We start from the raw sequence: 22,963 nt of genomic DNA, 5'->3' as shown, positions 1-22,963 counted from the left end.
TTCATACAGGGGGAAAAGGCTGTACATAGTTACTAACTTGACAGGGCTTTTGAAGGTCTGTCAATGTCAAAGTTACCTGGAAACAAGCCGGGATGTTCACAGGACACTCCCCAGTTACCTTGCTTATTACACTGATGTGAAACGTTTCCATTTTGCAGCACTGAAAGCCTATAGTACTGAGACTAGAAAAGCCATAGGAGTAGGTAACTCCAGTTTATGCAGATCCAGTATAGCATCTGTAGCAGGCCTGAGAAAAGCAAGGCTAAATCTCTTCAAAGGAAGAAGCTCTGTCATCAATCCAGCTATATATTCCACTAGGGATAAGCTTGATAAACTGTCAAGGTTTTGACAAAAATGCCATTACAATCATTCTGCTGCAACAAACATGCTAAGTAAGAGCTATTTATCAGACCACCATAAGGTAACATGTTACACCTGCAAAGACCCGACAGCTAATATCCTGGCAACTACCTAAACACAAGGAAACATACACAAGAACACATCACAAAGGAATCCATATCAAAGGCATACTTAGTAGTTAGAAATCAGGATGTCTGATAACATTTCAAGTGTATCAAATACCCCATCTTATTTTTTATCTGAACAGCAGGATACAAATCCATCCATGGATTATTTAAGGGACAAATAAATGCACAGTAGCACCCTAAGGAAACTCTACCTACAAAGACAGGTCCATGGAAGCAGCTCTTTTGCAAGAAGCAGCTAATGGCCTGGTTTTTGAAGAACTTAGGCCATGTCTAATTCAGAAGGAGGTCACTCCATATGAAGCACATACCAGAATTTGCTTGACAGCAGGCTAAATACTGAACACAGGTACTGGGCACTGTGCAAGCAGTAGCTCAGAGGCCACAGAGCTCCTTAGCCCAACCTCTACTCCTCACTGGCCACTTCTTCCACTCCAGCCTAGGAAAGGGTGCCCCAGATGTCTGACATTTCCCAACAGCAGCAGAGATGCACAGTGATTTCAATGGGGAACATCCACAGAACATCAATCTGAAAGCCTCGGGGCCGGATGCCTTCCTGCTGAGGACACTGCAGCTTCTCTCCAGGGGCCTGGCAGCCAGCCCAGCAGCACACTCCAGAGCCTGCTTCCCTGCAGCCACCAAAGCTGGAATCAAACACAGAGCATCAGGCAGGAGCTACCGTTGGACACAAGCACCAGATCCAACAAGTGCTGCATCTCCCCATGCGCACTGATGGCATTTTACTGTCCCTATCAACCACAAGATCCTGCTTAGCGAAACACACACTTGCTTTGGAGAATCATGCCCAAGTTTGACTTGAGAGGTGCTACTTTTATATATAGGAAGAAAGCGCAGCCACCCAAATGGCCACTGGGAAGGATGCCATACACACACTAAAAGCAGATGTTTATACACACTACAAGATGATATTTACAGGTCCACCTCTCCAGTGGCCATTTCTGAACCAGATCTTTGCCATGATCCTCCCTGACAGAAGATTTTCGCACTAAAACACAAGCAGGTTCATTAACTTTAAATGCTTGATGCAAAATTGCACTTGGTTTGTTCACCAGGGTCAGGTTTAACAGCTCTGGAGATAAATCATCCGGATGACATGTAACGGAGCATCCCTATAGCTCTGCTGCAGTATTTACTCTTGACAAATCATTACCTCCTCTTGACACCTTATTTATAAAATACCCTTTCAACTGTGTGTGTTTTGATGGCATCCAGGGACCAACTGATCACAGCTCATGTGTCTATTTACACTATGTAACATAGTGTCACTGTGATGGGCAATGGAGACCAACTATAGCCCTGATACCATCACTGCGTCAATTCTACCCAAGTTATCTGGCCTATACCATCACCCACATAAAATAAACTAGCCGATAAGGATTAAACAGGATGTGTGCTCTTTATTAGATGTTTCATGCTGTTTAGCTTTTGTTCTCAAAACAGCACGTAGGTAGCAAAGCAGGGGGACAGCTTTAGTTTGCTTCTACTAAAATCCATTCCTCACCTTCATGCAGCCTCATGTGGCTCAAATCAAAGCAAGCTTTCTGGCAGTCACTAAGAACAGCCATTCCTCACCTCCACCAAGCCAGATGAAGGGTATACTTTTCCTTTCATGGCATTCAGGACTGAGCTTCTGCCATGTTCTTGCACCAATTTCACTGCAGCAGAAAGAACTCTAAATAGGCCAATTATCACCAATTCCATAAAGACCCCTATGCAGAGGATGGAACTCACAGAAGAGCCTACAGAGGCAGCTGCAGAACCTGCATATTCAGGTGGTGACATCTTTGGCATTCACAAGAGGAATTCACACATTTCTCCTGCACTGAATCCGTACCTGCTGCACTATTCCTCTTTTGTAGCTCGTGGGCAGGCACCGCTTGATCCAATCTCCTTAGGGCATTAACACACACTGCTATAGCAGGGCAGCTGCCACTTGTCCTGCTCCATACTCCGGAGCAACAACAGCTCCAGTCTTAACTAGATGGAGACGAGTGACAAGACACAGATGGCAAAAGTGTTCTCACCATGTGCTTCCTTCTGTGGGAGATATGCTGCTGCACTAAGAAAAGAGCCTGACTTAGACTGCTGGTGGAAGCCAAGGGATACTTCTATATCTCAGCAGATTATAGTTCCCTTGTCCTTTGTTCAGCTTTCAAACCCAGCAGCAGTGGCACAGCTGAACCAAGCCTGCCCATCACTCCTTGTCCATCCACAGACTGCACTGTAGGGTGGTAAGGAAGTGATTTCTCTGCTCATCCCCCTGTGGTATCTCCATAAGGAATGATGGAAAAATGTAATTGGCCACTTTTCATCACCTCCATGCTGTGAAGTTTCCCCCTGACAACAGAGCCGATCTGTGCCACAGGTATTTGTCATTAACTGAAGAAACAGAAGATGAGGAACAACAGGAAAATTGAGTAATAAAAGGCAAATAAACCCTAGTGCTGGAAATGATACAAGTGTTAAAAAACGGAGTCTGACTCACAAAGGGCACAGGCTGCACAAGTAACAACCATGTTCCCTCACTTGTGTGACAGTATCTGGCAGAGAAGGAAGAAATGAGGCTTCAAAGTCCTGTTTATTCTAAATCCTAAGACCTGATCTAGTTGTAAGACCAACAAGGAGAAAGCAATTTAAAGTGCTGACCTATAGCTCCAAAATTAGTTTCGTTAAATGCATTTACCACTAGTGAATGCCATTCTGGTGACACAAAAGCCAAAACAAGACTCTAGAAAAGCTGTGTGTTCCTCACAGTACCCATCACCCCCCATAACTAGATTTCTTCATGTCTGGTAGGTATCGATGCTCTTCATAACTGCTAGGGACTTCCTTATGGGCTCTTCTATGTTGTTACAGCATTAACAGTACTGAAGTCCCCACTTCATAGTCCCTCAGTGAAACAAAGCACTAGCACTGTTCCAAATCCAACAGAACTGCCCATAGTCTTGACAGTAACAGCTGATGTTTAAGTGTCCATCCAGAAGCAGAGTTCTGCTAAATCTAAGTAGACCATTACATTCCTGATCTTAAAGAAGCATCAGAATAGACAGCATGCACAAGTACGCATTTTCTAATGCACAAGCTGTGTCCAAAAATAGTATTTTCTCCTTAAATTAGCTTTTCATTCTTCACAGTCAGTTAAGCCCTTTGTGCTACGGGGGTGTTACTTCCTGAATACAGCACAGTTCTTGTGCTTTTTATCCATCAGATGTGTTCACTGAAACACTCAAAGCTAAGGAGCAGCGAGGGGAATATAAAGAGCAAAGAAAGCACCATAAAGTTACCTAATTTGGCATACACGTTTGGCTCACAACCATCAGCTGTTGGAAGCTGTTGCAAGCTGTCAAACACTTCCTCTGACATACGGCATCCTAACGGTCATCTCAGCGCGTGTGCCAGCACTGCCCTGCTCATTTACAGCAATCTGCCTAAAACCTGGGATGCTTGGGTGCACAGAATTGTTACTAACTTAAGAGGTCCCCACTGAGTGCCTAAAATTGAGTAGTTCTTTCAATTTCTAATGTGGTAGTAAGAGGAGAGTTATTTTTCCATGTGCTCAGATATTTATACAGCCTTATTTTTGGTGTGGTATGCTGGTGGAGGATTGATATTCAACCTATGGCAGAGGAAAAGGAAAATGTGCTACATCATACATTCTCAGTAAGCCAACTACGGCTCTGGGTGCCATGCTTCATATATTTAGACTCAGGCACAAGCAACTTTACCTGAATAAGCTGCAGCTAAAGAAACATTTAAATCATTTAAGTCTTATTAACAAAGTCTAATTGTGAGAAAAAGAACTTTAATTTTTCTGTTTTATGGAAAATGCTTTGATTTTGGTTGGAATTTACCTTAAAATGAACCCATTCTGTGTTTCCCTTGTCACATTTGTCTTAGCAAGACTTAAAGGACAGGGCAGTGAGCTTCTACACCAATATGCTATTATCTGAATAAAACCAAGAGAATCTAGACAGAAACATCACTTTCAATAGCAGGGAAATCCTGAATAGTAAGCCACTGTCATCAGGACTTTTGGAGGGGTGAAGGAACAAACAAAAATCCTCAGGGATTTAACTACAGAACACATTTCAGAGATTATGAGCTGCCTCCTTCAGGAAAATACCAGCTCCTTTCTAAGCAATTGCTGCCTCACCCTTCCCTCCCCTGCAATCTCCTTCCTTTTCAGGCAAAATTCCAACAGTTTGGGAACTGCTTCTATACTGAACAATAAGGGACCCACCTCACTTTCATATTTAACCTGCATCTGCAACCCAGCAGACTGGACATTTCACAGCATCTATACGGCACTGCAGACGCACGCCACCGGCTCAGCAATCTGCTTTCTATTATGGACTAAACTATGTACAGATGGAGTTCATTAAAATAAGCAGTGTGGCAAAAAGCAAACCATTCACATGATAGCAGAGGGCTGCAGCTGTTGACCAACTTGGCCACCTCCAAATAACTCATAACTCCAGCATGTAACACAACCCTGCCTCAGTTGTCCATCTCCCTGCAAGGGAATGACTGCAGGAAACACTCTCACCCTTCCCATCCAGCAAGGGAAAGGGTAAGGAGAGGAGATAAGGTTTAAGATGACACAAGTGACTTATCCTTCAAGACTTCAAAAATCCAATATCTGGAGATATTAGCATTGACCAGTCCTGGTATGAACATTGTTTTCATAAGGGACTCGTTGCTTGTCCATCTCTACAGAACACATCCACACTGCAGGAAAGGGGAAAAAAAGGTATGAGAAAGTTGGATTTAATATTAGAAACTGACTCCCACTCCCCATCCCATGGACAAGGATAAGTCTTGTCAAAGATGGGGGATCTTCAGGCCCCTCTTTTTGTCAAGCACAGTCTTCACGTACTCACTGCCATTAGAAGTTCATTGCTGAGAAGGCAGACACCACCACTAAAAGCAGCTTTAAGGACTCAGACACACCAGGACACTCTAAAGCTGCAGCTTCACAGAGATGAGTTTACGTGACATTGTGGTTTACTCTCAGAAACCCAACAATATTTACATGAGCACACACACACAGTGTATCTGCTATAATGAAATGGACACAATGATCAATTTTAATACACAAGGTACACAAACACTGTTATTTCTTCTAACTAGAGGTATCAATAAAGTCTTTGCCTGAAAGCTGCCCCTTTTTCTCTATGAGGTCTTGTTTTTAACTCAGTTCTGCTAGGGCCAATGAGTCCTCACTGACACAGCAGCTTCAGCTTCACTTCCCCAACATGTAATTTCCTTTAATTGTATTTGGAGGATATTTATAAGGCTAATTAACATTCATTATAAGAGTCAGGTCTTTAGCAGAAGTTACCAGTACAAACCAAAGCTCTGAGTCCTGTTTTTGAGGGTTTTGGTGGTTTGTTGGGTGGGTTTGGGCTGGTTTGGTTGGGGTTTGTTGGTTGGTTTTTAAAGAATCAATTTGATAATCTAATCACACTGACTTGCTTCAGGCGATGGAACTACCTCACTCAATACACTGAAACAAGCTATGGCGTTCACATCCATGTCTGTATCTCCCCTGTGTTCCAGCAAATCCCAAAATTCACCTGGAGATAGGATATGGACTTTTGAGAAAGCATCAGAAAGAACTGATGTTACTCTGAAGCTTTTGTATAAAATCATCTTACTTCCACATGTATTTGAACTTCAAATGACACTGGCTGCCAATTAGAAAATCCAGGTTTTAGCTGTATTCAAGTGATTTTTAGCCAATTTCAAGTGGAACAGAACCCCTGAAAGCACCAAGGATCTACAGGACACCCTGAAAGCACCAGGGACTTATAGGGAGACTGTTGCAATGGGATGCTCCCACCTTTGAGGCAGAGGAGAAATAGGAGGATTTGCAGATGCAAAGGAGGGGGCCACAGGGAGATACCCAACTGGTAATAGAGGCTGGTTCAGTTGTAGTTATGCACAGATTTACTGTCCTGCAGGCTTCACTCTGGTTTCACCATATGATATTAGTATTGCACCTGCAAAGTGGGGAGGCATCTTCAGAGAATCCTGCATTAACCCTTAAAAGCATCCCAACAGCAACAAACATGACAAGTCCCTCCTCTTTTAGGTGTGTGTGGTTTTTTAGCTCTCAGCTGTCATTTCCAATGTCTTATTTTGACAAAAGTCTAGCTTTGGATGGCAAGTGGTTGCAATAGGATCTTATAAAAGAAATGAGCTATGCTGTCTGCTTTCCTAGATGGGGAAATGAATAACATCACTGCAGTCACAGTTCAAAGCTCTGATCAAGTCTTTTGACCATAAGTAGATGTATATGTAGGGATGTATGCTGTTTGTGGCCAGGATCCGAGCTATGCTTGCCTCTCGCACACACTTCACACAGAGCTTTGCTGCTCTGAGAGCAGGAGGAACAGATAAAGCAGATAGTTCTGCTCCTGAACTTCAACCAGGATGCTTTGCTGTAAGTACCAGAAATACAACATCCACTGCACTAGGCAGCTTACTCACAGTAAGTAGATCCAGTGCAATTTTTTGCTGAACTCAGGCTGTGGATTATGAAGTGCAATTCCATCTAATGTAATCGCTTTATAATTGATTTCAAATGCTAAAGGCCAACACTAGACTGAAACCATCACGACAAGGAAATAGGTGAAGGACCAGCTGCATCAGGATTAGCCTTCCAGTCAATTAATCTCATTCATAGTCCTTCGATTGTGGCTTTCTATCTTGTCAAATCCAAGCAGGAGGAGACAGATCTCCTACAAAGAAAAAGGCTTCTCTCATAATGCTTTCACTAATGCCCAAGATGCTGAACCCCGAAGAGCTGGTGCAGATCTCTAATCTGCTTCAGAATGGAATTGCAGATGAACTCTCCCTCCCTGCCTGTGACCTGAACTGGACAGACTGGGCCAGTTCATGTTTGGCCTTCTTCATCCTGAGTAACCAGTCAGTACATTTCCCACATACAGGCAAAATACAAACTCCAAAGGGTAAAATAAGCCACAACCAGAACCAACCCACCACAAACCAAACCACTTCCCTGCATTCACAGATTCACAGAAACACTTGTGGGGGTTTTACCCCTCTTTTAAGGGGTTAACTTTAGCATTTGATTCCAAGCATGAGTCATTAGCAGGGAAGGGAAAAAGAACGTTAGGGCAGGAAGCTCATTCCTATGACACCCTACTTAGCTAAACCACAGGCACAGCCCAAAGCGCTGCCAGAGTTGGCATTGCTTCACTCCTCCAACAGGAAACAGGCCAAGGTGAGGGAAGTGACTGCTTGGGGAGTTGAGAAACAGGGGACAAAGATGTCCCATGCTGGGTTTTGCTCTCACATACTTATGTAGTCAGGCAAGGCTCAAGTACCATTTCCCCCTCTATCTTTCACAGAAGGGTAGCTGCTTTACTGGTGCACTGCACAGGTCTACAGTATCATGCTCCCTTCCTTAATGATGGCACAGCTTCCAAGGAAGCATTAAAATCAACACTGGCACTCTGCTTTCAAAGGTATTTTAAGATCTAAGACACCTCCTTCCTTTTCTCTCTTCTACTTTTGGCACAACCAACTTTTCCTTTCCCCCCCCCTCAGAATATGTATAGCAGCTGTGAAACATGGCATTTGACACTCCCAGAAGCATAGACTTTGCCATGATACCACGCCAGGATCACTTCAGTTTTGGTTTGAGCCAATGTCCAAGTGAGGAATGTTCACTCCCCATTTCCATTTCAGCTCTAATTCTTTCCCTGGAACTATCAACAATCCTATGGTAGAAAAAGCCATCTGACAAGAGAATAAAACAGGCTCCTGTTTTCTGTACTTCAATTAAATGTAACCAAAAATAAGAGTAAAACTTTCTGATTTGATGATCTTAGAATATTCCATAATGAAGACAGTTGACGAGAGCACAAACCACATGAAAACGATAAAAGTTGCCCAAAACATTATCTTCTAAAAGCAGTAACATTAAAAACCATTCAAGCCAAACAAACCCAGAGAACGCTGACATCTCACTACTGGAGCATTTAATGGCATTACCATGATTTTCAGTCCTGCCCTTGAACTAGCACATTAAACAAGCACTGCTTGACAAGCTACTTCTAGGAAGCTGTAGGTCTGTTGGGTTTTTTGTCTTGGGTTTCAGTCTTACATAGCATAATCTCAAGGATAAGCAACCAACCAGGACGAGGAGATAAATCAATACAGTGAAGCTTCACTGCTGTGTTCAGACTCAGCTCTCAGTCTGAAGTGCTTTTAAAAGACTTTTACGGTGAAAATGTGATGATGGTTTTTAACAGGAAGAAATGTGTTGCAGTGAGCATTGCACTGAGCATTGCCAGCCCTACAATGTGCCATGGGCCTCTGGCTCCAATAAAACCTGAGACAGAAACAAGGAGACTTTGAAGCCAACATCTACATTGACTGGATTGCAGTGTGGCACACAGGGATTGGCACAGCCAGGATCCGGGATGAACAGCCTGCAAGCACCAAGGAACCTCAGTGTCTCATTAATAAAAGGACACTCGGGAGTACAAATCATGCATAAATAATTATTCCTGCTCTTCAGAGATAAGAAAACTTGGAATTCAGCAGAATGAAGAGCAGCAGTTGATGAGTAGGAGCACAGAAGCTGGCCAAGAGCCACCGGTTTAGGGAATAAAACTATTTATTGCTGACTCCCCCACTCCAGGCTAAGTGTTCTCATGCACTATAGAACTAGGTCTGCTTTAAAACTATTGTGCAAGAAAAGTGATTTCAAGTTAATAATGTGAAACATTCAGAGGGAAAATTCTAGAAGACTGTCCACAAGACCCATTATGTTATATATGGAAAAGCAAATCTCACCTTTGTACTTCCCAAGGTGTTTCCTATAAAACGAGGTCACACTTTGGGAAAAACTTACTGCAACACTACGGAACTGGAAATTAAATCCATTTATACAATTTTCCATTATACAAATGGAAACAAGTACAAATGTGTATTTATACAAGTACACAATTTTGGCAGTATTAGGGTGAACATTACATCCCATCGCACCAGCCTGCCTACAGTCCTGTTGCAGAACTGAAGCAAAAGCAAACTGAAGGTGTAAACGACTTAATGCTCCTCCAGTTCCAACCCCTGCCACGGGCAGGGACACCTTCCACTGGAGCAGCTGCTCCAAGCCCGTGTCCAACCTGGCCTTGAACACTGCCAGGGATGAGGCAGCCACAGCTTCTCTGGGCACCCTGTGCCAGCGCCTCAGCATTGTCAGAAGCTGCTTTGCTCAGCACCAGCATCAGATCTGTCCCTCGAGTGGCCCTGGCTTTCTCCCCCCCAAACACTTGTCCACACACTTTTACTTTGTTTTTTTTTTTAAACATACTGAAAATGCTGATGCTGGAGAGGGACCCTTCATCAGGGGCTGTGCAACAGCACAAGGGGTGATGGGCTTAAACTAAAACAGGGGAAGTTCAGGTTAGACCTAAGGCAGAAGCTCTTCCCTGTGAGGGTGCTGAGGCGCTGACACAGGGTGCCCAGAGAAGTTGTGAATCCTCCATCCCTGGCAGTGCTCAAGGCCAAGTTGGATAGAGCCTTAAGTGCCATGGTTAGTGTGAGGTGTCCCTGCCCATGGCAGGGGATTGGAAGTGGATGATCCTGAGGTCCTTTTCAACCCAAACCATTCTAGGATTCTATGGAAGACAGAACAGATTTTTACATGTAATCCTAAATTCAAAACTGGAGATGATGTTTAGTGCACCTTTCCATGGCTGGAATGTTCTCATCCACAAGCAGATTTAATAAAATCTAGCTGTTCAGACTGATTAGAGATAATAAAGCAATCTGGTAACAGTTTTCTTAATAGGATGTTCCATTGGATGTAGTGTAATTGCTATAACTTGTAAGGCAATGGTTTTCATTACCTTAACTACATTGACTTTATGTGAAGTTTAAAAGAAGGACCTAGAGTCATTGTGAGCACTGGAGAAGATCAGAAGTCTAGTATATAAACTGTATGAAGGACCCTGCAAGAGGCATCACCAGAGAAGCACCTTTATTTTATATATAAAACATATACACATGCTTACCATGTCTATGGCTACAGAAACAACCTTACAAAAGCCTGATGAAATTGCCATTCTTGCTAGTACAGCTGGATGCTGTGGAGTATGGATAAACAGCTTATACCACATAGTGCTTTAGTGGATTTTTCTGTCCCTAAAGCACAAACATCAAACTTCAAACATGCAGGAGCAGCACTCGAACCACTCTCTTGAGGGGAGACAAATTCTACATTCAGTTTGCAGAAAAAGCACATGCAGGAAATTACACAGAGAAAAGGTTCTAAACATTCATACTTGTCAAGCCATTGTAAGAGACCTTTGAAATATATACATATATATCTATAGCTATACATATACATACACACACACACCTTTCACTCTCCTCCATATCTCACAATTACAACCAGTTCAAAAAATGGTACCCACAAGACACCCTCACCTGGCCAGCAGACAGGAATTATCCTCTTGTGTTTGCCATCATTCCAGAACCCATGGGAAGGGGAATTCCTGGAGAGCACCAGGACATGTCAAGACAACTTGCCCAGAGGGAGATGGCACTGAACAACCCAAGAGCTCAGATTAAAGCTAAAAACCCAGCACTGCTTAAGAAACGACTGGACAGCTTTTGTGTGGGGGTGGGACAGATTACTGTATCCAAACTGGGTCTGAGCTATAATGGATTACCTGGAAAACCTGTGTCCTAACCCTTACTAACGGGTGAATTCAGTCTGAAAGATGCTACCAGGCTACACACACCTTGTGCAGTTGTACAACAAAAGGGACCTTCACAGCCATATGAGTTCTTGAAATCAAAGAATAGCACTCTGGCATAAGACAGAAACAGCCCTCCCCCAGTCAGGTCCTTTCTTTGCTTGCTCCTTTTTCTTCCCCTAACAGCAATTCCCACCCAGCAGATCCAACAACTTCATCTTCACTCTCACAGTCTATTTAACACTGAAATTGTGTCAATCAATTAGCTGAGTGTCAGGAACAGCTGTATTCAAAAAATGACAAGTGACAGGAAGCACTGAGAGAATGGGATAAACCAGCAGCAAAAGATCAGCCCTTTAAGAATCACATTCTATTAGAGGAAATTACAAAGAAAAGCAAACTCCCTTATGATTTCCTACTCACCAAGCAATCTTAGAAGTGTTACACATACGGCATATATCCCTAACCTCTATATGCAGAGGTCACATGCAAGATATTAGACTACTTGTTTGCATACTGTATTGATTTCATAGTAGGAAGACAGAAGGAGCAGAGCTGTTACACCAGCAGAACAGGCAGCAGACCTCAGAGCAGAAACTCCAGGTAATGCAGGTCTCTATAACAGGTTTGCTCCTGGATTAACAGGTTGAGCCCCCCTCTAAGAGCACAGGTCACTACAAACCCATTGGTCTTTATCTTCTAATGTTAAATTGGTGCATTGCTTAGGCTGATGGATTGGTTACACAAGTTCTGGGTTACCAGATGCCTTTCTGCTAGACTGAGAACTGTGAAGTCTGCCAGTATGTATTTATTCCATCAGTGATACAAAAGCATTTCACCAGCACATGCAGGAACTTTAAGTTGCTCTAGTTCACTAAATAATGATTTTTTTCCCCCTGGGTAATTAGACAAGAATGTACAAATATTACAAAGAACACTGTGTAACCCTCTATAAATACAACCCTGACATTCTCTAGATAGACCAACATTATCCCTTGTATCCACACACAAGCATACTATTTCCCAGAGCCCCTAGATTCCTGCAGAGTTCATGTAAAGGTTAGGTCGCATTACTGCTTCAATGTACTCATTTCACATGGAGGCAGATTTACATTTCATATTTAACAGACAATGGAACAGCTCAAGATGGTGACCTCTGGGTGTCACCAGAAAACCCGTCCCAAAAGCCCACTTCAATTCTCAACAGATGTTGATGCATCGTATTTGCCATCGTAAATCCTCTCGGAGCTCAGCAATGCTTCCAGCAAAGGCAGAGAATCAGGAGCAGCACACACACACTTCATGTGGGAGAAGGGGCATCTTCAAGAAGGCAGCTCCTGGGAAATGAGCCAAGCAACAGGGGTGCAGATCATTAGGGTTCTGTTCCAAAACCACACCAGTGTGAGAGAGAACACAAAGGTACATCATCTGCTCCCCCAGCAACTCAACTGAGGCAGCTTCCAGTTTGCAATCAGGGAGAAACAAGAAGCCATACAAAGATTCAGAAACAAAGCAAAACCCAGGAGGCTGCTACCTTCAATAAGCAGCAAAGGCAAATAGGGTTTATCGTTTCCAGGTGAAAGCTGTAGTACACTGGCACCAGTATAAACAGCCATACCCAAAATACCTGAACCTAAGCAATATGTGTTTTATGAAGCTATGAGAGTCCAATAGGACAGAGCCCAAAGCCCATGGATTTTTCTGTATGTGAAGCACACCAAGAGCCTTTCCTTGCTCTCATGTCATCCTAGTATGTTAGCTGATAAACACTCCATAATTAGAAGACCCAAGTGGGGATGTCTGAAATCCATCTGCCATGAGGGAGCAAGTTGAAAAACCTGACCCAGCTTTCAGCATGCCAGATTCTCCTGTATTTAGTTTCTGTCTATTGCAAATGGCTGGTAAAAGCAAACAAGAGAGACGGACTCAACTAGAAGTGGGTTTCAAACATGGGATCAGAGAAAGGATATATCGGGATGCAGGAAGTACTCAGAAGAGGGTAAAAGTGCTCAGAAGAGGGTAAAAAGTACTCAATTTAAATCAGATACTGATGAAGGGAAAGGTCACAAGATAAGCAAGAGCAGAGACCAAGAGGAAAGAAACATTACTCCTTTACATTCTCTGCCTGTGAAGAGATCCGCATTCAAGGCATCTGTGGGATTTTGATAATGGTCTGCAAAGAGTCACCAGTGGGACCACTTGGGACAGAGGCACCATCATTTCATCTGCAGGCAGCATTAAAACACAAGGCACTGACTAACCAGCTGAACCAGTGAGCACACAGACCAACTGCTTTTGTGTAACGTGCTTCCAGTAAGCTTTTCCATTTCAGGAAAGATTAAATCAACGTGCCATTAATTACACTTAATAACTCCAAGGGAGGAAAAACCCAACTCTGAGAGCCTATTTTTGAGGAAGCCAGAAGCAGTTTGATTGCTTCTTCAACAGAAGTTTGAATACAAACTGAATAACCCACTCTCATTCACATAAACCTCCTGACAGCTCAAAGGAAAGAAAATGTTGCTCTGAAACTGACGTATGATTTTTGCATTCCTTCTCACGCCAAGCAGTGTCCTACCTAATTATGAGGTATTAAAACCAGGAACCCAGCAGTGGTGATGCATCTGGCAATTCTGGTTTACCAAAGGCTTTGATTACTTGGACAACAACATACAATACCAAAATAAAACCTCAGCCCACAAAGCATTGAGAAACTAGAAGGCACTCAGTGATTTTCCAAGTATAGCATCAGGATTAAGTTGCATCACACCAGAAACTCTCACCCTGCACACAAAAGCAACATGCAGGAAGAGGAGAGTGGTGATGAACTAGAGGCTTCCCCAGCACATCCTGGACTGGAACACAGCTTGGATTTGCCACTCTAAGATCACTTTCCCTGTTTGCTGTCTCCAGCTCAACTCTTACACGCTGCAGGAATATTTAGGTGGATAAAACCGCAGCCCATGCCAAGCTGCCAGCTCACAGGCTGCAGGAGCACAGAAAGGCAGAGCAGATGTGACTGAATAAATCCACCTCTTTCCAGACCCTACCCAGTATATTCTACTCAAAGTATACTCACAAAGCAATCAACGTTGCAGTTCCAGGTCAGAAACTTCTAATAAGCAATCAGCTCAGACACTCGTTTTTGTTGGCACTGAACAGTACTGAAAGTCCCCAAATTAACAAAACTTATTTCAATCTATTAAACAGAGCTTCCAAATCAGAACTAGTCACTCAAATTTTTAGACTGGAGTTGTGTCCTTTAGAACTAATTATAGTCAATGCCCAGAACACCCATCCTTTCCTAACCCAGAAATCACTGGTTTTGTTAAAATCTGCAAACTTTTATGTCTGATAATAAAACCAAACATTTTTCAATGGATTTGACGACAACCTCACCCCCCACACCCCAGTGCAGAATTCCATGCCCTCAAGTAGCACACACTGCACCAGAAATCCACTTCCAGGAAAACACAAAACATCGTGGGGATGAAGGGCAGCAGCACAGGCTAGATGCTGAAGCACAAGTCACATCCATTTTGGGGAGATGCTGCTTCATTCAACCAAGATACACACCTTTCTGCCTGGTTTTTGTTTAGGGATACATCCATGTCCCAGAACAAGCAGCCCTCAGTTTTGCAAGCTGTGTCAGTCAGAGTTCACTGGCATCTTCCCCTCTCTCAACACCTAAAGCTCTTTGCTGATCAGACCATAAAACTGCTCCTAGCTCTGGCTCATCAGGAAGTACCTCCCAAGCCTTGCCCTTCGCACTGCCCTCAGCACTCCATGTTGCTTAGTTCAGTTTGTTTGAAGGCAGAATTAGAAACCCATTCAAGTACACACAGGAAGCGTCTTTGAAGCTGAGGTCTAACCAGCAACCTGTCTAGATAAGGACAGTTGTCAAACTAGTACAGTGGTCAAAGTTATGGCACATTCCCACCAGTGTGAAAGTATTACTTGCATGGTTCTCCCCAGCCTCTGAATACATGATTTCTATATCATCTGTCACCTCCAAACAGCAGCAGTTTTTAAACAGCCTGACCAAAAGATCTACATTTTCACAACAGAAAATTCTCACATGGTCACTCACCTCCCTGAAGTCATTTACACACTGCGAGCACTGCACAACATCTAGATCACACACAACCCCCCCCCCCCAAGATAATTAAAACCCTCAAATTCCTACCACCAAAGTCTGACCTTATTTAGTATTTATTATGCCACATCAAGCCTTAATTTCAACAATTAAAGCATCTACAACCAGGCCTTTGAGTGCTGCCTTGTATTCCTTGGTTCCTACCAGCAACACTGGTGGTTCTCCATCCTCAGCATATCTAAGTATCTGCAAATAAACTCCAGAGCACCAGACTACTCAGTTTAAGAGACTCCTCTCTGCAGTCGCTAGTTGCAAAGAGCAGCTCCCCACCAGCAGTGATTTACCTTACAGTAGCTTACTTTTAGGAGGTTAAAATTAAAAAACAAAACCAAAATTACAGGAAAGATGCCAGGCTGGAATTCAGCAATCACATTAAAATGAGCTGTGTTCATCTCAGTTCATCTCAGCTACTCAAGGTATGAAAAACACATGCACCAGGAACTGGCCAGCTCCGACTTGCAAGACTGAAGACCAAGCCTACCCATGTCAATGCCTTTTAAGTATAGTTCTTCCCCCTCCCTGTCTGCCTGGCCTGCTCTCCTGAAGAGCCTGTAACCTTTCATTCCAACACTCCAGTCAAAGGAGCCATCCCACCATGTTTCTGTGATGCCAATGATATCATATCCCTGTAGCCATGCACACATCTCTGATGTCTCTTGTTCATTCCCCATCCAAGCCAAGCTCCGAATGAAGCCAGTTCATTGGCTGGAGTGGCTGAAATAGCTCTGCATCGCTCCGAGCATTCATTATAGGTGCTGGCATCTGACTGGGAGTGTTGGGATGGATCAGTGCCCCCCTTCCCCAACACATCTACTTTAAAGCTGCTTTGGCCAGCCTGGCAAGTCTCCTACCAAAGCAGACATCTGCTCATAAGAAGCCCTTAAGCACTTTCCTCATCTTTCCTGTGTGATGCAAGTCCAAAATCAGGTGTTTTTCCACTACATGCAAGGCTACCTTCTCTAGTAAATCCAGGCTGATGAGCAAGAGCACCACACAACACCAGAAGCCCAAAAAGCTCCATGATGCAATGAATATGCACCTTCCCTTCTCAGAAGCATCTCCAGTATCTAAAAACAAACAAAACAAGCAAACCACTACCAAAGCCACCTTACAACTACCTGAAGGACAATATGGTTTACTGCAGCTCCCCTTCTCTGGTCACCACCACCCTCCCTCCCTCCCATTCCAACAGGCAACTTCTCCCCCAAAAAGCATCTCGATGCAAGCGAGACAACAGCTGATATTTCAGAGCTGCTATTTTAAGGTTTGCCTACGAGTGCTTAGGTCTAGCTCATCAGATTTGCTGCTCCTGGCAAGCTGCTGACTTGACAAGAGGGACAAATACCTTGCTTCATAAGCCTGAAGTGATGGGTGGATTATGCTCCTTACAACCAAGGACGAAAAAACCCAAACCCGAACAGTGTTGAAAGCCTTACAAATACACCGGAGCTCCAACTTTATTCAGCCACAGGCCTGGAAAAACATCCTTCTAGATGAGGTAATGATTAGTATTACATCCCACAGGCAAGCTCAGCATTTGGGCTTGCAGGAAAAAGGCTGGGCTGCCCATGTTGTTAATCCTAACTGTAGTTTCTTGCTTGACTGAAATAGGAATCACAGCTCCTTAAACAGCTGCTTCCTCAGACAGCCAGAGAACAGCTGAAGAGGACTCGGGCCAGGACACAAAACCAGGCAACTACTTATGTGAAGTGGCAACAGGCATACTGCAAGGCAGAGTGTGCACTGGGGATGGGCTACAGTCACCAGTCAAATACATTGAGGTGGGTGGGTGAAGTCTCACTTCTTACACCATCCACAGCTGCTCCTTCACACATTCCCTTTGAGAAGGACCATAAGTGATGCCAATGCCATTTGTTGGATACACAGATGTAAAGCATCAAGGAAAAGGAATGCTTAATGAAGACGAGCACATCTGCTGCATCATCTCAATTTTGGAACAATTCACCATGCCCTGCTGGCAAGCATTGCCTACAAAGTCCTCCTTCCTTCCTATATTTAGGTCAACCAGGCTGAGTCAAGCCCTCCATGAGCACCCCTTTCATAGTGTTCTATTTTAGAAGAGAGAATTACAGGCAGGCATCTTTCTTCACATCATTTGTTCTCTTGGGCTGATACGTTTATAACACTTAAAAGTAGGAAGCAATGAAATGGGGGGAAAAAAAAGTCAAATGCAAGCAATTGGTGCTACATAAACCAGACTGTTTCCAAGGGCTTCTCTTGGAACATTTACCTGACTTACAGAAGGCTTCATGCATCTCTAATGCCAGAAGCTGCTCAAAACAGTTTTCCCACTATACTAACAAGGCACAGAGATCCTCACACAGACATTGCCTATTACATCCTTAGGGAATACACTGCTGTAACCACTCTGGTTTGCGTAACAGTTCAATGAAAGTTTGCATGGCCTGCATTCCCACATGTAAATATCTATTCTGCCTGATTTAGCTTTGACTTTGAGCAAACTGTTTCCATCTTGGTTTACACAATTCACCCTAATTGTTGGTCACACCAGAGAATTCACCCTCAAACTATCCACTCAATTCAAAAGCTAGGCCTTTACATTCCACATATGAAGATCACAGCAACTCTTCACCAGTTCCAAAAGTCTGCTTTAGGCTTCTGAAGATACTTGGTGCCTCCAATACAGCTGGCTGGCTGGTTTCACCTATATTTTGAGCTATTCTCATCACCTACACTTTCTGCTCCTTCACAGGAGTGTAACATCCCAATTTTTGGATCCCTAAGAACACGAGTCAATGAACAAACTGAAAGCTTCAATGAAACAAGCAAACAGTCCATAAACTGACCCTGACAGCTGTTTAAAAAGATTGTAATTATTTAAGTATGTAGAGGACAGTTCTTGAAACTTTGACATACAGCGTACAAAGAGTGAAGAAGCAACCTTCATAACTATCTTTTACTGTCACAGAAAGTAATGGTATGTTGCTGGAGTTACTAACTTCAAATTCCTTACTAGCTAAAAAGATTCTGGATGAAAAAGAGAAGATTTCTAGCACAGACATGGCACAAACCAGGAATTTTTTTCTGAGCTGTTACAGGTCTGTTTGCAAAACTTTACCAGAAAAAGGTGTAAATGACTTAATGCTCATCCAGTTCCAACCCATTGCCAGCGGCAGGGACACCTTCCACTGGAGCAGGGTGCTCCAAGCCCCTGTGTCCAACCTGGCCTTGAACACTGCCAGGGATGGGGCAGCCACAGCTTCTCTGGGCACCCTGTGCCAGCGCCTCAGCACCCTCACAGGGAACAGCTTCTTCAGCCCTCGCAGCATCTCCATGTCCTCCTCTGGACTCACTCGAGCAGTAACACTTAACTATTACTGTAGGGAGCAAAGGGCATACTGAAATTTGGGGGTGAGGGGGAGAAACATTCCGTTTTAACCAACATCTCAAGGTACCATAACAAAGTCATCTAACCCAAGCAGGAAGCCAGTCCCTGTAAGGTTCAGCAGCCCAGGACTCTGCCTTCCTGAACCACACATACACCAGCCTAAGAGGACAAGATGACTGTACATGTATGCAATTACTGCAGCCTGTGCTGGCACAGACCTCTAGAAGTATCAAACTGCTAGATTTTGCTAACACTTTGGCATGTAGTCATAGAGAGAATAAAATAGCCCAAAAGTTTCCATTGACCTAAATATAGAATAACCTATTAGTGTCAACACGAGTCTGAAAGCAGAGAAGCAGTCATGGATCAGTGTCACTCTTGTCTGCAAGAGCTGACAGCCAAAAAGCCAACTTCAATGTACATACATTGCAAATTAGGTGTGCATACAGCAAACCCTGAGAGGAATCGTCTGTGCCCACTACAAACATGCCATTCCAAGTCTGTATATTAAATATATTGACTTATTTGTCATCAATTTAATTACCATGCGAGTCAGAAACTCCCCAGCCAGATTTAGTGGTCTGGTACTGACCTGATGGGCAAGGTGATTTACAGTAACTGTACTTTCTGCTCTAAACATGTCTAGACAAGCTGATAAACTGCTTGCAGCTGATCGAGCTCAGAAACTGCCTCAGACAGTAAAACTTAACTACTGATCAACACGTCTAACACTGCTACTAAACCCCAACACTACCGTAAGCTTCACTTTCACAATTTCCTTCCGCTTGCTTAGTTACTTCCTTTCAAGACTGTTCTTGCATCCCGTGGGAGTCAGGACTGCCTTGTTCACTGTGTATGGCTCTCTTCTGGTCTATGCAAGACTGCACATACAGAGCCAGACATCCTGGTTACAGAACCACGTCGTACAGCAAGAACTGCTGTATTGAGGGATATTTTGAAAGGTACAAAATCACATTCCAAGTATCAAAGCAGCACAATCCTTTTGGAGGCAAAACAAAAGGACAGCAGATGAATGCATTTCAACTTACTCCCAGAGATACCAAGGTAAAATTACTTCTCGGAATAAAGGTTCAGATGCTCTTTTAGGCTCCATCTGAACACAGCAAAATGAGATTCTGGAATCTGCTAACAACTTGCAAGCATCTGGGGCTTTGGTTAACAAAGGAAGACCAAAGCAAAGAGTGAAAAACTTAAGCACAAACACATCATGTCTATGGCTCAGTTTTGCCTAAACACCTGCAAGAGACAAAACCTCAGTAATCACCATACCCCTCTTGCCTTGAAGACTCCCAGCACCCTTGCTAGGAGGAGACAAAAGGCTTACTTTACATTTTTAAGAGTCCTAAAGACCATGGGGAAGGATTCATCTTGAACCCTCTGCGTGGAGAATAGGCAGTTAAACAACAAAACTATTAGGAGTGCTTGAAATCCAAGACAGAGTAATGCAGAGAGTTAAAACAATATGGGAAAATGCTGAACCTTGAACTTAGCAGTTCAGAGTTTTAGCACTCGAGGGAAAAGATAAAGGACATGATTGTGTTGGGATTCTGACCAAATGGAGTTGTTCTTTAACAGTCCCCAGAAGAAATCACACCCACCCACAAAAGAAAACAAAAAACCCACAAACCAAATCAACACAGTATCTGGAGCCTGGAACCACTGCCCAATATAGTGAAAAGCAGTATAACAGCTAAAGAAAGGTGAAATTGGGAAAGAAATGTGACACAGAGAAGGATAATTCAGGTCTCATTACAGATTGATGCTTTCTTTGATCAAATGGCAGCACAGCCAGGACACAGGTGTGGAATTTAAACCCTCACCCCAAAGCAATTCCTAGGGTGTTATCATGACTCAAACTCTAACAGACAGCACAATCACTTTATATTTGCTGTCTTATGTCCAGGACACAAGACATTCTTGTCGTCCTACCTCAACCTCCATCCCTGCCACAGCAGTTTGACTTATGGAAACACTAGCCAAATCACTCACATTAGCCTGCTGTATTGCAAAGAAGCTACAAACCACTTCAAAATGATACACAAGAATAGTAAAGGCTTCCCATCTCAGGGCTGCCACTGCTGATGTGTATGAGGTGCATGGTGTTACAGCTAACTCAATGGTGTTACAGCTAACAGCCAGCTGACACCAAAATTAAGCTGCACATTTGCATCATTTCAACCGGCTGCAAACGCGATTCAGGAAAGGAAACCAAGACTCCAATCACTTCTAGAAGAGCAGTTAATGTTGTAACCCATTTGGGGGTCACCAACGCAAGGCAGGGATGAGACACACATAACCCATGCTAGGGAAGGATGATGGCCACCTCCAGCAGCAGCATCGGCTGCTTATCCCGATCTAAGGCTGGGATTGCCCATCTGCCCCATCCTAAGACTGTGGGAACAAGGATGCAGAACGGCCTGTGTCACATTCAGCAAACATAAAAACCAATTCATGTCACCCTGTTTGCCACTGAACCGGTGCAACGGTACCCAAGAGTAAAGAGGTATAAAGGAAATAGGTATCAGCTGGTTTTCAGTGTTTCGAGTCAAATCAAGCACAACTCTAATGAGCAGCAAGCCGAAGTCATTACATGCAGACATAAGCCAGTTTCCGAGTTCGATTGTACACTTGCACATGCATCTAGCATCATGTCGCAACCTTCCGCTTCCCGTTTTCTCGTGTATCTGCATCCATAGAAACCGGCGTGGCCCATTTCCCGGTTCCCAGCCACTAACCCCCACCCCGCCGGCAGCACACGGTCCATTTCCCCGCACAGAGCAGCGGTACCCTCTGGGATGAACACTCCAACCGCCTCACATTCGAGGATTCGGGGATAACAGAAGGGGCCGGTACCCCCGAGGCGAACGCTCCATGCTGCGGTTACCGGAGCTGCCCTTGAACCGCCGTTAGTGCCCGCTGCCCGGGGACGCGTGCGCGGCGACTGAGGGACCCCAGGGCAGGGAGCAAGAGGGAGGCCGCATCCCGCTGCTCACCTCACGGGCGATCTGGTTGAGGGCATCGTCCTCGGCCGTCAGGCGCTCCCGGTTCGGCAGCCGCTTCCTCCCCGCTCCCTGCGTCCCCATGGCCGCTCCGCTGCCTCTGCCGCCCGCCGGCACCGCGGCCGCCACCGCCCCCCGACAGGCGCATGCGCAGCCGCCCCCCGCCCTGAGGGGCCGGGCCGCGAGCGGTAGGGGGATGCGGTAACGGGGCCTCCCGCAGCGGATCCTCCGCTCTCCCGGCCCCGTCCGGGTGCCTGCCCTCCGGGGCTGCTTGTCCGGATGCTCCGGTTAGGTGGAGGTGATTGATTCTGGTGTCCGTTAAATCAGTGCTTAACCAATGCACATGGGCAAGGAGTGTGTGTGCTCTGGGATCCCAGTCACAGCCCTCCTGATAGCGGGGGTAACCAGTGTACAGGGGGTAATACAGAGAAGTTGTACAAGGGGGTTAAAGGAGTTCCTTTGCTTAAACAAAAGCATTGTCTAAGTACCTAACATGCCAAGGCATTGACTGCTGCTGATGGGGAGAAGCAGATGCTTAGTTCTACTGTAAGGGACAAAAGCAGATGCTTAGCTCTGCTTGTAATGTGTGGGGTTTGTTCATCAAAAGGTTTAAAGGGAACTATTGCTTGCTACACTCTGGACACTCTCTCTGGCTGTCACTGTGTGGAACCATATTTCTTTGTTTGTAATTATTGTACTTTGTGAGTTATAAAGGGGAAATCAGTTGTATTGCTGCACGGGACTGGGGGGGGAGAGGAAGCCCCGAGCCCGGTGCTGAGGTTGGAGCCAGTGACACCGAGCTGGTGTTCAGAGCGCATCCCTGCTGCTGGAGGAGGGGAGTTAGGGAGTTTGAAGTTCTATCTGGTTACATGCACCATATAAGGAATAGAGGTTCCGGTGATGGGGAGGCTGGGAACGGACACTTCTCGAACCTTCTGGGAGCTTCTCAAAACCTCTCGACGATGAGACCCCAACAACAGAGGGAAGCAATGGAAAAGCACACGTCAACATCCGGGCAAAGGAGGCAATGGGATCGGCTGAAGCCTTGACCCGAGAAGGATAAAGGACAGCCCCCAAAGACCTGGTGTGTGCGTCTGGGGCAGAGTGGGGACTGCCCAGGACACCCAGCGCTGGTTTTTATCTGCCATTGCTTGCTCAATTTAATACGTTTA

The 22,963-nt window shown here is 44.6% G+C and overlaps 1 protein-coding gene across 1 annotated transcript in view; it reads right to left on the bottom strand.

The window, feature by feature from the left end:
* The window catches only part of LRRFIP1 (LRR binding FLII interacting protein 1), a 102,261-nt gene extending 80,375 nt beyond the window's left edge, over positions 1-21,886 (bottom strand). Inside the window, exon 1 of the mRNA XM_034065766.1 lies at positions 21,786-21,886. Within this exon, the coding sequence (XP_033921657.1) occupies positions 21,786-21,875 (90 nt within the window). The 5' untranslated portion in view covers positions 21,876-21,886. The remainder of the gene's footprint in view (positions 1-21,785) is intronic.
* Between the last annotated feature and the right edge of the window lie 1,077 nt (positions 21,887-22,963).

Source organism: Melopsittacus undulatus, chromosome 8, assembly GCF_012275295.1.
Source record: "Melopsittacus undulatus isolate bMelUnd1 chromosome 8, bMelUnd1.mat.Z, whole genome shotgun sequence".
NCBI classification, from domain to species: Eukaryota; Metazoa; Chordata; class Aves; order Psittaciformes; family Psittaculidae; genus Melopsittacus; species Melopsittacus undulatus.
Note: the sequence above shows the minus strand (reverse complement) of the source record. Positions and strands in the feature narration are given on the sequence as shown.